General features: G+C 33.9%; 3 protein-coding genes across 3 annotated transcripts in view; 2 read left to right on the top strand and 1 right to left on the bottom strand.

Moving 5' to 3' along the window:
• Positions 1–2,041: 2,041 nt before the first annotated feature.
• LOC104822779 (polyadenylate-binding protein-interacting protein 3-like) lies at positions 2,042–4,082 on the bottom strand. Its single transcript, XM_010554125.1, has 5 exons — positions 4,028–4,082; positions 3,184–3,231; positions 3,049–3,091; positions 2,678–2,816; positions 2,042–2,598 (listed from the first exon to the last, which is right to left on the bottom strand). Exons 1-5 carry the CDS (start codon positions 4,080–4,082, stop codon positions 2,161–2,163), a joined length of 723 nt encoding a protein of 240 aa, XP_010552427.1. The 3' UTR covers positions 2,042–2,160.
• A 4,764-nt stretch (positions 4,083–8,846) lies between these two features.
• Positions 8,847–12,251, top strand: LOC104822657 (protein Brevis radix-like 2). The gene is made up of 6 exons (XM_010553936.2): positions 8,847–9,245; positions 9,398–9,602; positions 9,958–10,334; positions 11,012–11,144; positions 11,269–11,648; positions 11,934–12,251. Exons 2-6 carry the CDS (start codon positions 9,465–9,467, stop codon positions 12,010–12,012), a joined length of 1,107 nt encoding a protein of 368 aa, XP_010552238.1. The 5' UTR covers positions 8,847–9,245; positions 9,398–9,464; the 3' UTR covers positions 12,013–12,251.
• Positions 12,252–16,628: 4,377 nt separating this feature from the next.
• Positions 16,629–17,136, top strand: part of LOC104822656 (protein BIG GRAIN 1-like B) — a 1,552-nt gene continuing 1,044 nt past the window's right edge. The window contains 1 exon segment of the mRNA XM_019203556.1: positions 16,629–17,136. This exon segment is cut by the window's right edge and continues 4 nt beyond it. Coding sequence (XP_019059101.1) covers positions 16,805–17,136 — 332 coding nt within the window. The 5' untranslated portion in view covers positions 16,629–16,804.

The raw sequence follows: 17,136 nt of genomic DNA, 5'->3' as shown, positions 1-17,136 counted from the left end.
CCCTTCTCTTCGCCTTTCCCTCTTTTTTTTTTTTTCTTCAGCAATTCCAATTTTTGCCATCACCATATGAACACTGCCTTTTATCTGACATTAATTATTATTATTTTTTGTTTTCATTATTAACCACCGGTCCACCGTTGTCACCCTTTTGTTTTCTTCCTCTTCCTTTTTTAATTGTTTCCACTTTAAGGCATTTCTTAAATTTTTAGCCAAAAAAGGTTCTTCCTTTAATTAAAAAAAAATATATCATAAAATCAAAGAGCATACTAAGTAATAAATAAAACATATAGATAAGATAACCCTTCATCTTTACTCAAACAATAACCCAAGTGTATATATAAATAATTGTTATGAAAGTGGATACTAAAACATTTACAAATTCTAGTAGTTTTCTATTTTTTTTTCAATATTATCATATAATGCATTCGCATTTCTTTAAAGCTTCAAAATTCAAGCATTAGGCTATTTTTTGGAGAAAAAAATGGGTCTTTAATTCACTCAAAACTTTTTCAAAACCTCGTATTTATCATTTCAATTTAGTTTAGGTTTAAAGAAAAAAATAATAATTTACCTTTATTTTTCAGAATTTTAAATTTGTCCAGTTTAGAATATCTTTTCACATATAAAATTTTAAAATTAACCGTGAGTGCTTGGAATCTGTATGCGGACATATATGTCCAAACGTGGCACGAAATAACATCATCTAAGACAAGACAAGGGTCAAGCATAACATCATGGTATAGTGGAAGATAATTATTATTATCACTATTATAATTATTATGATTATTACGAAAGTGTTGATTAGGGAGTAGATTTTAATTATAATTTATTTTGGTATTAATTCAATTGTTTTAATTATATAATATTTTCCTTTTAGACCTTTTCCATAATCTCTTTAGCCGCCACCTCCCTATTCTTAATTCACGCGTTATTGCATACGCGTGATTTACACGTATAATTTACCATTTTATTTGACACACACATATATATATATATATATGGTTTATGGTTTTTTTATTATATTTTAAATTTTACTATTTTGGTTGGTAACTAAAAGCAGGAATTGCAGTGGAGGGGTTATCAAGGTCTATTAAATGCTTAATGAATGCAGTTCATTTAATTATTTTAAATGTTTTGTGGGTTGAGTAATTGAGATTTAATGCAAAGCCAAGGAATCCTTTTTACACCTTTTTTTTTAATAAAAAATTTTAAATGCTTATTTATTCACAAACACAAAAGAAAGGCCATCCTATTTTAACAATCTGCTCAAAGTGGGTTTGAATTTGATTTGTATTTCCACGATAACATTACTCTCAACATTTCTAAAATATAAAATTAAATTCTATTCATTTTAAAAGTTTAAGTAATAAAAGTAATCAAATCACAAAGAACACAAAATAACAGTGCTTAAACAAATAGAAAAAATAATATAAATTCTGGTGATAAAAACGATAAATAAAAGATAATGATGATTTTTTTTTTACAAAAACAAAATTATGCAAGCGAAAATGGAACAAATGAAAAGAATGATGTAAAAGCCAAAAAGAAAACAGCATATTTAAAATTTTTCTCATTTAATGTTAAAATTTATAATCGGGAAAATTATATCTAAAAATCACATTTTATTAAATACATTACATGCACGCACCTGTTTTAACGACAACAACGTAATAAAACTCGAAAGGGGCATCCGAACGAAGCTCCACGCGCTTTTCTTTAATAAAAATGTGAAATGAGCGAAAAGCGGGGATATCGATGGACTATAGTCCAGGACTTTGCGGCGCGTGAAGAATACTCGCGATGGCTGCGTGTGTGAGAATACAAAGTGGGCTGATTTCTCGACCTATGATCATCCTCAAGTTTTTAAAAGGCCCAATTATTAAAGGCCCAAACAAAATTAAGATGTAAGAGCCCGTAAGAGTACTTTTCGAGTGTTTTTCTTGTTGCTAGAAGAAACCATATTACAATTAGTATAATAAAAAAATATATATCTGATATCTAAAAGATTTAATAATATTAAATACTAAAAATAACAAAAAAAAACTATTAAAATATTCGATTATATTAAGATTGGAAAAAAATATTCAATTTCGGGATATCAAAACAAATTCACAATTGATGACATAGAGTAGATCTATAGGACAATTCCCTGGTAATAAGTTATGGCAGTTTGCCCGTGTGAGCAAATTCATCTGATGCTGTCGCTAAATCGCCCTTTGAGATGTCGTGAACATATGTATATATAAACATACGACAGAAGCACGCCTTAATTCTGCCTGAAACAAACAGGACGCTCCCGAGCATTCTCGTCGGAGATTGAAGAGCTCTGATCCGTCCCCAAGTTTCTCCGAGTAAACAGGGCCACGACCACTGAAGGGCAACAAACCGTACCCATGCTTCGTCATATGCTTTGACACCACTTGAAGCTTTGTTGCCATCAGAAGCAGATGTAACACCGAAAGTCAGATTGTCACGTGAATCCAATAACATTTCTTCCTCATCATCATATCCCTCAACCCTGCAGACTGATGAGTATTTGGCTTCCTCATCCACATCAAATTTATCATTAAGCTGAAGGCCTCTTTCCTGATTAAGGTGCTGTCATGCATAAACCATTAGAACCTTGGGATTCGACACTCTTGAAATGCTGATATCAAAAGGAACATGGGGAATTCACCTCTGCTATGTGAATATCTCGGGTGCTTTCACCCTCAATCTCTCTGCCAATCCTCTCGAGTTTCGTGGTATAAAATTCCTCGTCGAAGGTGCTCTCTGCACCAAACAGTGCTTCATTGACATCAAACTGATCCCAGCCCCTAGTGGCACACAAGACAGCAGCTGGGCGTATTAGCACGAGCAAGACATGATATTAAGGGTCTCAGGGAAAGCAAAACCAGATAGACATAAACAAAGATGCCTTAGAAAGATCCAGGAGCCAGTAAACACAGTAGCCGTGTGAAATATGCCTGATTATAGTGATCCATTTTTTAACTGCACTTCCACAGGATGCCCAATCATACATGTTGCAAGATAGAGAGATACACTAACCGATCACAATAACTTTTCTCTAAACTTGCAGCCTCCCCACTCACTGCCGCACAGGTATCAACAAACATCAGAAGGCAGCACATGACAAAGTTAAATACCATATGACAGATAAATCACCTGTAGGTGAACAATCACCTGTATCTGTGCTGGTGTCGTCACAGAGTGAGACTTTACAGGCTCTGCCTTATTCATCCCGCCCTCTCTTTCAACCCTTCTATGTGAAAATCCATTAGCTGAAGATCTTGGGTGTAAGATAGGTTGCATTCTCATGGTAGCTCAAACAGTTCAATCTGTGAAATAAGCAAAGGAACATAGTGTTCAACAGATAAGTAAGCCCATTAACTCCAGATCCGCAAGACAGCGACCTTCTCTCTTATCTGTCAGGTCTGACAGCTAAGTGGACCCAGTAAGCAGTTGAGGTCACATATGCGATCCTACTGGCATCAAATCACTATTGCAAATACTGGTGCAGAAATATTAAGACAAATGATACATCAAATTCACCAGCTTGAAATAGTCAAATTAAATTATATAACTATATATATTTTTCCGCTTTCCTCCCATAAACTACAAAGTGATAAGAATATTCTGCGATTTCCACAAGCATTCGGCAAACCATGAGATATATCTGAAATAAGAGAAATGAAACCATACAAAAAAAGCACCAAACAAACGATCAACCAATGGTCCAAGATCGCAAGATTTTTGTTGGCAACGACATGCAACTTGACAGCCAGCTTGTGTTCCCAGCACAAAAAGCAAAACTTTATGCAGTGAATGATACAATTTGTTACTATCCAATCAAAGCAAGACGTCAAAGGAAAACGATGGGATCAAACCAACGAGGATCTTCTAATTCTGCGAAATGAAATATTTAGAAACTACGTAATATAAAACAACAAACAGCCACGGAATATTCGATGGAAGGTTGAAACTTTTCATACGGGTTCATCTCCTCGAAAATAGGAGAGCGACAGACCCACGAGGATAACAGCAACCACGACACTCGAAATGGAAATGAAACCAGAAGACATTTACGCGATTCACAATGGTGATCTCCAATACATACAACCCTGAAGCTAGAGTGCGTTAAATCAAACCCTAAATCAACAATCCTAACCACCAAATTCCCAAAAATCGGAGCCGATCCCGAAGAACAAATCAAACGGCGAAAAAAGGGAATGTAACGCCGGATATGGAAACCCAAGAAGATGATTCTTGCCTCAATAAGCTGAACCAACGCGCCTCGAGATGCCCGCAGAGAACGAGTCCGGTGATTTTCGAAGCAGGCTATCGACGATTCGAAGGGAGTTTTGAAATTCCTCTCGTCGCCTTCTCTCTGTTGGAGATCTCCCGCCAAAAAAATGAGAATCGCCGAGATTTCGACGCCGGAGCTCCGGCAAATCCACCGTGAAGCCGAGCCTCAAGCTCACCATCCTCTCCTCTCCGAGATCGAGCTCTCCATCCACCAAGCGGAATCTGTCTCCAAGGATCACCCTCCCACCGAGTCCCTTCCCTCTTCTCTCAGGTAAGCGCTGACTCGGCTGAGTCAACTCGCTCCCTTCCCCAGCAACTCTTTCAAGCTCCACCTATGGAAGCTCAGCTTCCGCCTCTGGAATGCCTGCGTCGACCTCTCCAACGCCGCTGCCCTCCGCTCATCTTACCATGAATCCGAAATGATCGATGCCTTCAGTAAATTTGGGACGAGAGGAGGGTATGATCTCCTGCGGTTGAGTGTATGAGTTAATATAAGCATATTGGGCCTTCTTCTGTGACCCGTTTCTCTTTTGGGCTATTAGATTATATTTCGCCGCATACAATTAAATTGAGCCCAGCCCATATTAAGAACCTGATATATATATATATATATATATATGAATATTTAATATATATATATATATATATATATGAATATTTATTTTATTATTTTATTCAGATTTTTTATTTTAAAAAAGTAATCTATTCTATTTGTATATCAAAATTAATTTAGAATTATTTTTTAAATTCACTTTCTTTTAGTTTTTTGTTTTAATTGATTCCTTTAAAAAAAATATTTCAATATCATTCAAACAAAATGGTTTTTATCACACAAATCATAAAAAAAAAAAACTTTTTCTACTTAAACCTTGGATAGATGACTTTACCTTAGCGGTTAAGTACGTCCAACTTCATGCAACTGCTTTATTGTATAAATAATATTTGTAATACACATGATGATATGATGCTTTCTTTAGATTAAAAAAAAAAACAATTATTAGAAGTTTTTACAAACACGAATAAGAACAAAGTTTCAATACTCAGATTATAGTTTCTTTTTGTTTTTTCTCTCTTTGCAAAAGCTGAAAAAAGCGACTCCGAATAAACTTTTCAAAGAGACGTGCATAGACATATATGTATATATATATATATATTTATGATACATTTACATCTACATAATTACTCTAAAATCCATATAAACGTTATATTATTACCAAACATATAATTATTTTCCTAAGCAATGAAATACATCAATATAATATCCAAACCGTTTAAATAACCATAAAAATTAGGGGTGAACGTTTCGGGATTCAGGTCAGAATTTTAGCGGTTCGGTTTGTGAACGGTTTATTCAATATTCTAAAATTAGTATTCTAAAATTTGTATCAAATTAGTACAGTATGTTATTCGGTTCGATCCGGTTTTGGTTCCGGTACGGTTCGATTTCGGTTTTTGTTAAAAGAATTTAGATTTTCTTATGAAAAATTCAGTTTTCGGGAATTTTATAAAGTTCGGTTCGGTTTCGAAAAATTCGGTTCTATAAAAATCATTCCGTTCGAGAATTTTAAACGGTATGGTCCGAAAAAAAATACCAAAATTTTCGTTTTGGTATCGAAATGCCCGCTCCTAATAAAAATTAAATTGTGTTATATGTTTATTTTTTGTAATGACATCTATATAACAAATATATATATATACATATATACGGATTAAATGGATGGAGTTTTTGAAGTTTTAAAAATCTAAATATTAAAAAAATTTGACAATAAAGATTTTATAAATTTAGTTTTTTTTAATTCAAAAAACTGTTTTAGTGAACTTCATTTTTTAGATTTACAAATACTAAAAAAACAAAAATCAAAAATCAAAAGAGAAAAATCTAAAAAATTAAAAACTTAAAATTAAAAAAACTAGTACCATTTATAGCCATAATTTTGATGGAGAATGGTATTCTCTTTGTTATAAACGATTGCAAATATGTTGGTGACTAAAAATAATAATATAATAAAAATATATTCCAACAAATATGGTATTATATTTTATACAATTTGTGCACAAATATGAAGTGGAAAAATGGAGTCAAAGTTTAAAGGATAATGGTGTGGCTTTGCTTAATGATGTTAAAAATGTGTACTTGAGGCTTAACTTTGAAAAGTTTAAAGCACTAATCAAAGTGCTTATTGTTTCTTATCCTTCAAGGAGACAGAAAGGTAACCAAAACAGCATTTTTAGGCTTAGCTGTAAGGGAAAAAAAACAAAATATTATAATATTTATAATTTCAATATTTAATATCCCTAATTAATCATTTCCTTATTCACTTTTTTTTTCCATTTTTCTATATGGAGATTATGAAATCTATAGAAATGAACACGTGTCAATTGGGGGGAAATAGCATAGATCCTGCATTTTCCAATGATGCAGCATTGTTTTTGTCATTAAAATTTATTATATTCTAATTGCATGTTATCTTAGTTTTTTATATTTAGCTTTGTGAAATAAGGTCTAATGAACAACCATTATAATATAATGTTGTGAAATAAAATCTAATTACATTATGTGGAAAGTAACTAACTACCATTATGATTTATTAAATTTTACTATTTAAAACATAAATATCGTTTTCAATACACAAATCAAATCCAATAATAATTAACTGTATCAATATAATTATAGCCTAAGATCTGGGATTGGATATGATATTTTTTCATAAATTAATGGATTTTTTCAATATAAATTTAAAAAATACATAAAACCCGAAGAAATATAATTTTTAAAACTATAATACAAAATAAACTTTGCAAAATCTAAAATATCAAATGCAATAGCTTTTTTTTTTTCTTTTGAATTACTGAAAAAAAATATGTTATCACGTGGAAAGAGTGAGAAACAAGACAAATCTAATGCAAGGAGAAGAACCATGAAACATAAGAAAATCTCTTGCAACGTAGGATTCTCTCAGATTCAGAAATAAAAAAATAAAAAATTGATAAATAAAATCGAATTTGAGAAGAAGTAAATTAAATAGGCGAGTATCTGATAATATCTCGCTGTAAATCTGTATTTCCCATTAATTACAAATTCAGCTTTTGAGTAATAAAAAAACAAGATTCCAATATTTTTAAAAATCTCTAAATCGGAAATAATTCCCAAGTGTAGTTAATTCTCGCCCGTTGCTTCACGGCGCTCCTGTGAATATCTGACACGAAAACTTATATGCACACTTGTAATTGTATACATATATAATTTTTTTTATTTATCATTATGCATATTTCTAACATGAAAAATAATATTATAATATATATTATGATAAGTCTATTTATTTATATTTATTTCTACCTATTAAAACATTTTAATAATAATTAAATTTTCTGAAGAGATTTAGATAGAATTTTGAATAATAGTCACAATTTATCCATTATTTGGTGGATACGTGTCAATATTTAATCGCTATGAAAAAAAAAATTGAGGCCTTTTTTGTATAAATGAACCGTTGTTTTCTTTCCACATTAAAAAAATTTCCCTAAAAAAAGAATAAAGACAAATATTAAGAAAAAGAATAAAAGAAAATAAAGAGAGAATATTATTTGAATTTTTTGCCCCCATTTATTCACTTTTCCAAAGGATTTATCGTCAATCCCCATAAGTGAAAAGACATTTAAGTTTATATTTAATAAAAGAGCTTTCAAATGATCTATATGTTCTATCATCGAAAATTTTGGAATTTCAAAATATATAGTATCATACAAATTATGTTTAAACTAGTTGAATCAAATGTATACATATCCCACGAATTTTAAATATTAGCGAGATGTTCTGTTATATATATTGAAATGCATATTCATGGAAAATAACATAATTTTTTTTTTGGTAAAATTTGGCCAAGGTGGGTTCGAAAATAACATAAATTTTGATAAGAAGAAAATAAACAAGAATGAAATCCCTTTATGAAAAGGAAAAAAAAAAATTGAAGAAGGACCGATAAAAATAATATATGCGTCACACTTTATTACACCTTATATAGTTACATAACACTTTATATAGTAAAATTATATAAAATAATACAATTTTTTTCGAGTTTGTTAAACTCAATCTCTTAAAAATAAAAAATAGAAAAAATAAATTAGAACAAAGTATCTTAAAAAAAAAAACAAAAAACGCATGTATTTTATTCCACGATATCCCTAAAAAAATCCCACATAATGATACACCATTACAATACATAATATCATACTAAAAACACTATAGTCCAATCCAATCCACATGATGTTGCAATATATAATATAGTTAGAATATGTTACTCTGTTCGTTTATACATTTATCGGTCCAAAATAATTACCCTTTAAAGTTATACATTTCTTTCCTTTTCTGCAACAAAGTTATATGTGATTATATATATATATATATATATATATTTCTCTTTAACAAATGGTAAAATAAATAAAAAATAAAAATAATGACAAATGGATACAAAAAAAAGAAGAAGGTTATATAGCAAACACAATGCACATATTTGTGCGCTAACTTTTCCAGTGTCCAACGAACTCAAAACCCAAATCTCTAAGTCTGCCTCTTTCTCTCTCACCAAATCCGCAGCCTCTGTCTTAGCTCTGGGTTTCTAGAGAGAGAAAGTGAAGAGTGCTCTTCACTCATTCTCTCTGTCAAGCCTGAGTCCGCAGAGACCGAGCGCAAGAGAGTGACTTTAATGCGAATCTTTTCTGGGGTTTGATCTCCAGATCCTGTGCGTGCGTGCCCTAATTTCTCGCCCGCGTAACGGTCATCTACGCCCGCCGCCATTTGAGTTCTCCAATGGTGTTTCTGGGTTTCATATTTCCTGATGGATCTCTGTGACTGATAAAAAAAAAAAAAAAGAGTTCTTGTTCCTGTTGGAGAAAGCAAGGCGGAACCGGAAAAGCAAGAATTTAGAGCGACTGCTGTAACCGTAAGTAAATTGTGTGTATATATACGTGCATTGTTTGTGTATGTATGTCCTGTGTGCAAATGGGTCAATCTCAGTGATGTTTTCTCCCTTGTTTCTGGATTTTCCGTTCGTGTTTCGCAAAATCTGATCTGGGTTTTCTCCCTTGGTTTCAGGTCCTTTTGATTTTTGTGGGTTTTTCCCCGGAGGAGAAAGGTTGAAGGGCTGTGGAAAAGGGGAGAGATGCTGACGTGTATTGCGTGTTCGAAGCAACTAAACGCCAACAATGGCGGATCTAATCATGACAAGGAACAAGAAGAAGACGAAGGAGTCATTGGGACGCCCAGGACAAAGCACGCGATTAAGTCTCTGACGTCTCAGGTAGAGAAACCTTCTTTCGGGTCGCTTTCGGAGAGCTGTTTGGTTACTGAGAAAATGAACGAAAATGAAAGAAAATTCTGAGCGGGACCATATTCGTTTCGTTTGGACGCTTAGAGCAAAAACAAGAAAAATTTGTTCCTTCTGTTTGATTGAGATGGGCTCTTGGTTTTGTCTAATATCCTTTTCCTCAGTTCAAGCTTATGATCCCTTAGCATAATTGGAAATTTTCTTCCCTTTACTTTCTCATCCACCTTCCTAGATGCCAGATTTGTGTTGGAAAGAAAATTGCATTTGCTGTCAATCTTTATGAAATTATGAACCTTTTCTTTGCAACGTTTGTTCGTTCTTGATTCAGATTAAAGACATGGCTATAAAGGCTTCAGGTGCATACAAAAATTGCAAACCATGTTCTGGGTCATCAAACCGGAATCACAACGGGAATTACGCTGATTCGGATGCTGCTTCGGATTCTGGAAGGTTCCACTATGCGTACCGTAGAGCCGGGAGTGCAAGCTCGACACCGAGGATTTGGGGGAAGGACATGGAGGCCAGATTGAAAGGGCTTTCGAGCGGAGAAGGAACGCCGACATCCATGAGTGGTCGGACAGAATCCATAGTGTTCATGGAGGAGGATGAGCCTAAGGAGTGGGTTGCACAAGTCGAGCCCGGCATCCTCATCACATTCGTATCATTGCCACAAGGAGGCAATGATCTCAAGCGGATTCGGTTCAGGTAAAATCTTTATTGACCGCAGATTTGAAACCGAGATATATCATTGACGTTGTTGCAGGTTTCCGATGACAATTCTTGTTTGATTGATCTGACATTGGAGACAATGATGAACATAGATAGGCCCTTTTTGGTTTTGGGATCTGTTTGTTATTGCATTTTCTTCAGTCCATTGAAGTGGTCCCTGATTTATACACACTGAAATTTCTCTGTTTTCGGGTTTGGGTCTCACATTACATGCTCTATGGTTTCGTGGTGTTTTGATCTGTATAGACACGACAAGTTCCCGCCTTCGGTTTCTTTTTTTTTTTTTTGTTTCTCAGATTCCCTTAGACCATGTGATTTGGTACTTAGGACATATATCCACAAGCAAATGACCCTCTCCTGTCTGTTTCAAACCAAAAAAAGCACCAGACTTTATGATGCCAAAGCAACTTGGAGCCGAAATTTTGTACGTAGGAGATTTTCGTGAAGATTACCCTTTAGAGAAGAGAAGATTTCGGTGAAGTTTTTCTTATATAATTGTGAAGGTGCAGAATCTTTTATCATTAGATTTGTGCTGCACCAATGAAATCTTCCACCTTTGTTCTTCAAGATCTTGTTGCTATGGATTTTATGACAAGCCTGCAATATTGATATGTGGCTAGAGGACTGATGATTCAGTTTCTGAAATTTCGCAGTCGTGAAATGTTCAATAAGTGGCAAGCTCAGAGGTGGTGGGCAGAGAATTACGACAAAGTCACGGAGTTATACAATGTTCAGCAGTTTAATCAGCAAAGCTTCCCACTTCCAACTCCTCCTCAATCCGAAGAGGTATCATGCCAATTTCCCTCTGCAACATCTCATTATTCTCCGAAATTTGTTTTCTTTCGCGAATTCCGTGTATCGTTTTCGGGAATCTAATACGAGTACTTTCGGCACCATTTTTGTTAACCAGAGCTCACGGATTCAGTCTACCAAGGACAGTCCCGTAACTCCACCTCTTAACAAAGAACGTCCTCGTAACATTCCGGGAAAAGGGTACTCCTCATCCGACTCTCTGGATCACCATCCGACCCGAATCCGTCAGTGCTATGACTCTACTACTAATGGCATTGCCTCGACACCGAAACTCTCCAGCATCAGTGGCGGGAACAAGACCGAGACATCGTCGGTTGAAGGTTCTGTAAGAAGTAGCTCGTCGAGGGAAGGAGAGCCCTCAATCAGTAATGCCAGTGACATGGAAAACGAATGGGTGGAACAGGATGAGCCGGGCATCTACATAACTATCAGAGCTCGCCCCGATGGCACCCGCGAGCTCCGACGCGTTCGCTTCAGGTATGTAACTCTCCCGTCGTTAGTTTTCGTCGTCAACTAGGCGGAAGACTTAAGATTAATCTGTTTTTCATTCAAATATCCGCGAATACCCGGATATTTTGTCGGATACCCGAAATCTTTGAATACAAGTACGGGTATCAAATTATTGATGCTCGGAGTATTCACATACGGATACGGATATCATGAATATGTCGGTACACGACCTGTGTCCACCCTTACTTCCCATGAACGCGGATCTTGCGGACGCTCAAAGGAACGTTTTTTTTTTTGTCGTTGTTTCCGCAGTCGGGAGAAGTTCGGGGAAACGCATGCGAGGTTGTGGTGGGAGCAGAACAGAGCTCGGATTCAACAGCAGTACTTGTGATGCCCACTCCTTCACCTCTCTCACACACACAGACCAGAGACAAGATTTTTACTTTGAATTGAAAGTGAGAAAGCCACACATAGAGCTAACCCTTTGTTTCTACTTTGTTTGTTTCATATGCAACACTACTTTGATAGTTGGTGACTGTGGATCTCTCTCCTGTTATTTTTCTTTTCTTTATATATATATATATATATATATATTAATAATCACAATTCGGGGGGTTGATGTTTGAATCATATCGGTTATCGGAATAATATGTAACTGTTGATATGAAAATTGAATGAGGTAAATGTTTTGAAAAATGGATAAAATCGAATTTAAATTTAATATATATATATAAAAGTAAATATTTTCCAAGCATCCTCGGATGATGATGATGAGGTTGCGGCCCAATGGTCTTTCGAGGGCCCTTCTCCACCACAAGGGGCCTAGACTCAAATCAAATCATTTACATGTCTAATGGATGGTTCATTTATTCCTCCATGTTGATCTTCTTTTATCCAACAAATAAATCTATTTCTATTCAGTTTTCATCAATTCTCTCTTCTTTTTCACAACGGTAAATCTCATTAAAATTCTTAAACTTATAAAATAATAAAAACTTGACATATATCATTATAATTTTCAAACTTGTTAATTGGTTTAAGAACGAAAACTTGACGACATTGATCCACAAATTTGTTTGAAAATAAATTTTAAAATTTATTTTCTACCATTTTACAAATGAAAGAATTTGAATGGGTTTTATCCTTTTCACAATCACAATGACAGATACTGCTTAATTTATCACCACAATAACATGGACATTTCTCTTTCACATGAAAGGCTTTTCTTGGGATGTGAGTATGTTTTTGTGTTGTTTGTGTTCTTTTTTGAGTTTTGTGTGTGCTTTTCTTTCTTGGGATCTCCCAACTTCTGTCTTGTAAGTTTCTTTTGCCCTATCTTTCATACCCCCCCTCCTCCCCCTAATTTCCATAAAGCACCTTGATTCTTGAGCTTCACCTCTCTCTCTCTCTCTCTCTCATGAGAGTTTAAACCATTTGAATCATGGTATATATAGAGATTCTAGGGAAATGATATATTGGACTGTGAAAGCGTGTTTCACATTTGATTATATGTCTCATTGATTACTTTTTGTTTTAGTTTGCGTTGTTGGCAATTGTGCCAATGTTATTAGGTCAACAATCAAATTGAGATTTTTCAATATTAGAACATTAACTTTGAGAAAACTATAACGTTAATTGTAACTCTATATAATAATTGGCATAATTAAGCAGGAACTAGGGGGTTAATCAAGTGCCTCCTCATGATTCCTATACCCTGTTTGCTTAAAGCCTAGGATTATAGAAATTTGGTTGAAGCTATAATCTCCCTACTCTATTTAAATTAAACGATTAACTCTCTTATGGGTTTCTTGCATTCAATGATTTCTAACAACCAGCCCTTTTTGTATTATTCTAATTAAAACCACCTGTATTAGGGTTAATTAATTAATACCTTTTTGTTTATAAAAATTGTTTTAGGTACTATCATCCAAGCAAGGGAAGGAAAAAAAAAGTGTGCGGAGTATTTTGGCAAGGGTTATTATTCAATCAAATTTATAATAAAATACAACGAATCATGAACTTTAATTAATATAAGGTATAAAAGAGAGAGAGAGAGAGAGAGAGAGAGTGGGGAGATACCTAGAAGCTAGGGTTCATCAATTAGTAGGGCTTGGGTTATATATAGATGACCCACGTATATAATCATACAAATGAATCCAAGTCCTGTGGGGGAGAGAACGTGGTGTTATACATTCGACCGGAGAGCTGATTGCTCGTGTGGCAAAGCCACTGCCAGAGAGAGAGGGTTTCGATGTTTATATATATATATATATATATATATATATATATATATTCCGTATCATCTTAATTAGAGTGATGATTTCTCATTTCTTTTAATGATTGATTTAGCATGGGACAAAACCAAATTACACTGATTTGTTACTCCACATGTTAGGTTCATCACTCAATTTGTTGAAATCAAACTCATTCCTTTGACTTGAAGGGTTGAATATATATATATATGACAGAATCTACAAAGAAGATCCTCATATCTCACAAGGGCATGTGAGGTCTTTCGCTCTCGACTTCTGTAGCCTTTGTGTTCATGCAGTTATGGTTATGTATATACAACGTTTGGCCTATACATATATATACACACACATATGTGTATATATATGTAAGTATTAATTATTCGACCGCAATCGTGTAATTATGTCTCGTGGTGGTTATATGAAGCATGTTTGATGGTGTGATGTGTCAAATCCGAGAAAGATAAAGAGATAATGGAGGGCTTCATCCTCATCATCCACCACCCATTGTTGAATTCCAATTTCATCTTTCTTGTTTTTTTTTTTTAAATTAAGAGGAAGATAATATTATTAGCCATTGACATTTTTCCTTATAAGCCCTTTAATTTGATTTTCATGAAATCGCAAGATAAATACTTGGACCGTCTTTCTACGTTGATTTAAATGGAATCTTCGTGTGCTGCATGCACAAATCTCATATGATATGATGAATGTTACCCACTTCCCACCACACATGCGTGCACACCCTGCAACTCATACTTTCTCTTTCTGGCACACTTCGTGTGTGTGTGTGTATATATATATATATATGTATTATAGATGTATGTATATGTGAATATGTGTACATAATTAAGCACACTCACACACATACATACATATATATATATATATATGTATATAATGCATAAGAATAAAAGTGTATACGCAATGGGTCCGTGTAAAGAGAGGCTATGAGTGTGAAGTTTCGTGGATTTGAAGGGACGATATAATAGATTCGAAACTAATCGATTGTACGTTTCTCAATTGTGATATCAACTTTCACAAAATTTCCTTGTTTTTTTTTTCCTCAAGTTTATATTGCACAAAAAGTATTTACCTTATAGTCTCATATAAGGTAATAATAATAATAATAATAACAGTAATAGTAATAATAATCTGATGTTGACGATGATAAATACTAACCAAAATTAAAGTATACTAACCAAAAATGAGAAAATCAAATTAATTAATTAGGAGATAATTAATCATTTCAAATTAAGTGAAAATGGTTAAAACAAAGGATTTCTTTTGGGTAAAACGGCAAGATAAAGATTACGACAATCGAAAACAATCCGATACGATAGTTATTATAATAAATAAAATGATGGAAAAGGCATTATCAAGAATTATAAATTACAAAATTTCATGCAAAACCATGGAATGTGGTAGAATGGTATTTTAATTTAAAAAATGTGACGTTTAGAGATGTGTTGGGTCAATTTCATACAGTGAAATTAGGTGATGTTTGCTGTATTAGCTGCATAATTATATAAAACATCTCTCTTGTAATAAAAATACGATGTTTTTTCAAATCTTTCAATTGATTTTGTAATAAAAATAGTGATGTTAGATATGTGTTGGGTCAATTTCATACTCATTATACTGTTTGTTCACTTCAACGTTCTGTTTGGTCTGCCTAATGGCAATACCATGTAATATTAATATCGAATGAGCCCACTATTTAGTTATTTACAATTTTTGTTTTTTTTTACTGGTGAATAAAAAAAATGTAACGATATCAAGGAAATTATAATTTGAAAAATAAGATCATTATTATGATATTTACAACATTTCTAACTTATTATTAATTATAAATCAACCCATTTTTATATAATTCTATATGAAACCGAAAGGATAGATAAAGATTAAATGGGTGTGGTAACATTTTATTACAAGATTAGTGGTACGCAACACAATTGTCTTTTGTTCATGAGAGTGTTGCTGCTTTGGTGTTAGACAAAAAATAGAAAGTCAAATCATGGCTTCGAGTCTCTCGGAGCCGCATTACTTGACTGTTCATTAAGCCTCTTCTATAACTAATATTTCAATTCACAACTTATTATAATAATAATAATAATAATAATAATAAGATATATTATTATTATTATTATTATTATTATTATTATTATTATTATTATTATTATTATTATTTCTCGGGTAACGGGTACCCAACTCTTTCTTTTTCTCTTTTGTCCCATTTTTCTTTCATGTTTGCCCTACAAATTAATTGTTTTCTTAACACTCTGGCATAAATCTTAGAGGGTATAAGTGAAAAGTACAAATTATATCTTTCTAATTTGTGATTTAAAGGAAAATATAATAATTTATAAAATTTTAGCTTTTTCAATGTTGTCTGATTGTTATTTTCTATTTACATGTTTCTTTTTACAGAATTTTGATTGTCAATGTTTTTGAATTTTGAATTTTAAAAACCCAAAAACCAATTCCATTCAATCCCTTTATTTGATAATTTTTTATTGTTATGAAATTAATAAGACCCAACAACTAATTTATAAAAAAAAAATATGCGGTTACTAAGCAGTGAATTTTGAATTTTCCATGGTTAAAGTTTAAAATGTAAATAAAGTGTTTAAAAAAAATAATAATGCTTTAATATTTATACGTTTAGAAAAAAAAAGATAAATAAAATGCCACGTGGCAATGATTACCACTCCCTCGCTCTCCTCCTTGTTACTTGCTCTTTTTAAAACACACTCCGCTCTCAACAGACTCCTCCTCCTCGGAAGCTCAGGCGTGCCCTCTTCCTTCTCATTACTCTCTCTCTCTCTCTCTCTATCATTTCGACCTCCATTACTCTGTTCCCAAGCTTTTCTTCACACGTTCCCAACACTATCATTCCTTCTCCTCCATTGATTCTCCTATAAGATCTCTTCCATGGAGGCATCGGATCAGCGATATCCCTTTCGCAATCGCAGAGCACATCCTTCCTTCTCCTCCACTCTCCTCGATCAAATCTACCGCTCCATCGACGATCCCGACTCCATGAGGAAGAAGAATCACCTCCGTGGATCTGATCCCCACGACGTCGCCCACAAAATCATCGTCCATCGCCGCTCCACCGCCGCTGATTTCGATAGATCCGCCGCCGATTCCTTTTTCTTCAAGCACTCCGGTTCCAGTTCCTCCGATTCCAGCGGTTTCTCCTCCTCTGAATCTGATTCCTTCTACGGGTGCTCCAGATCGTCCCGTTCGCCGCCGGCAGGCCG

This window comes from Tarenaya hassleriana, unplaced genomic scaffold (genome assembly GCF_000463585.1).
Source record: "Tarenaya hassleriana unplaced genomic scaffold, ASM46358v1 Cleome37, whole genome shotgun sequence".
In the NCBI taxonomy this organism is placed as follows: Eukaryota; Viridiplantae; Streptophyta; class Magnoliopsida; order Brassicales; family Cleomaceae; genus Tarenaya; species Tarenaya hassleriana.
This window is presented reverse-complemented; position numbering and strand designations above follow the sequence as displayed.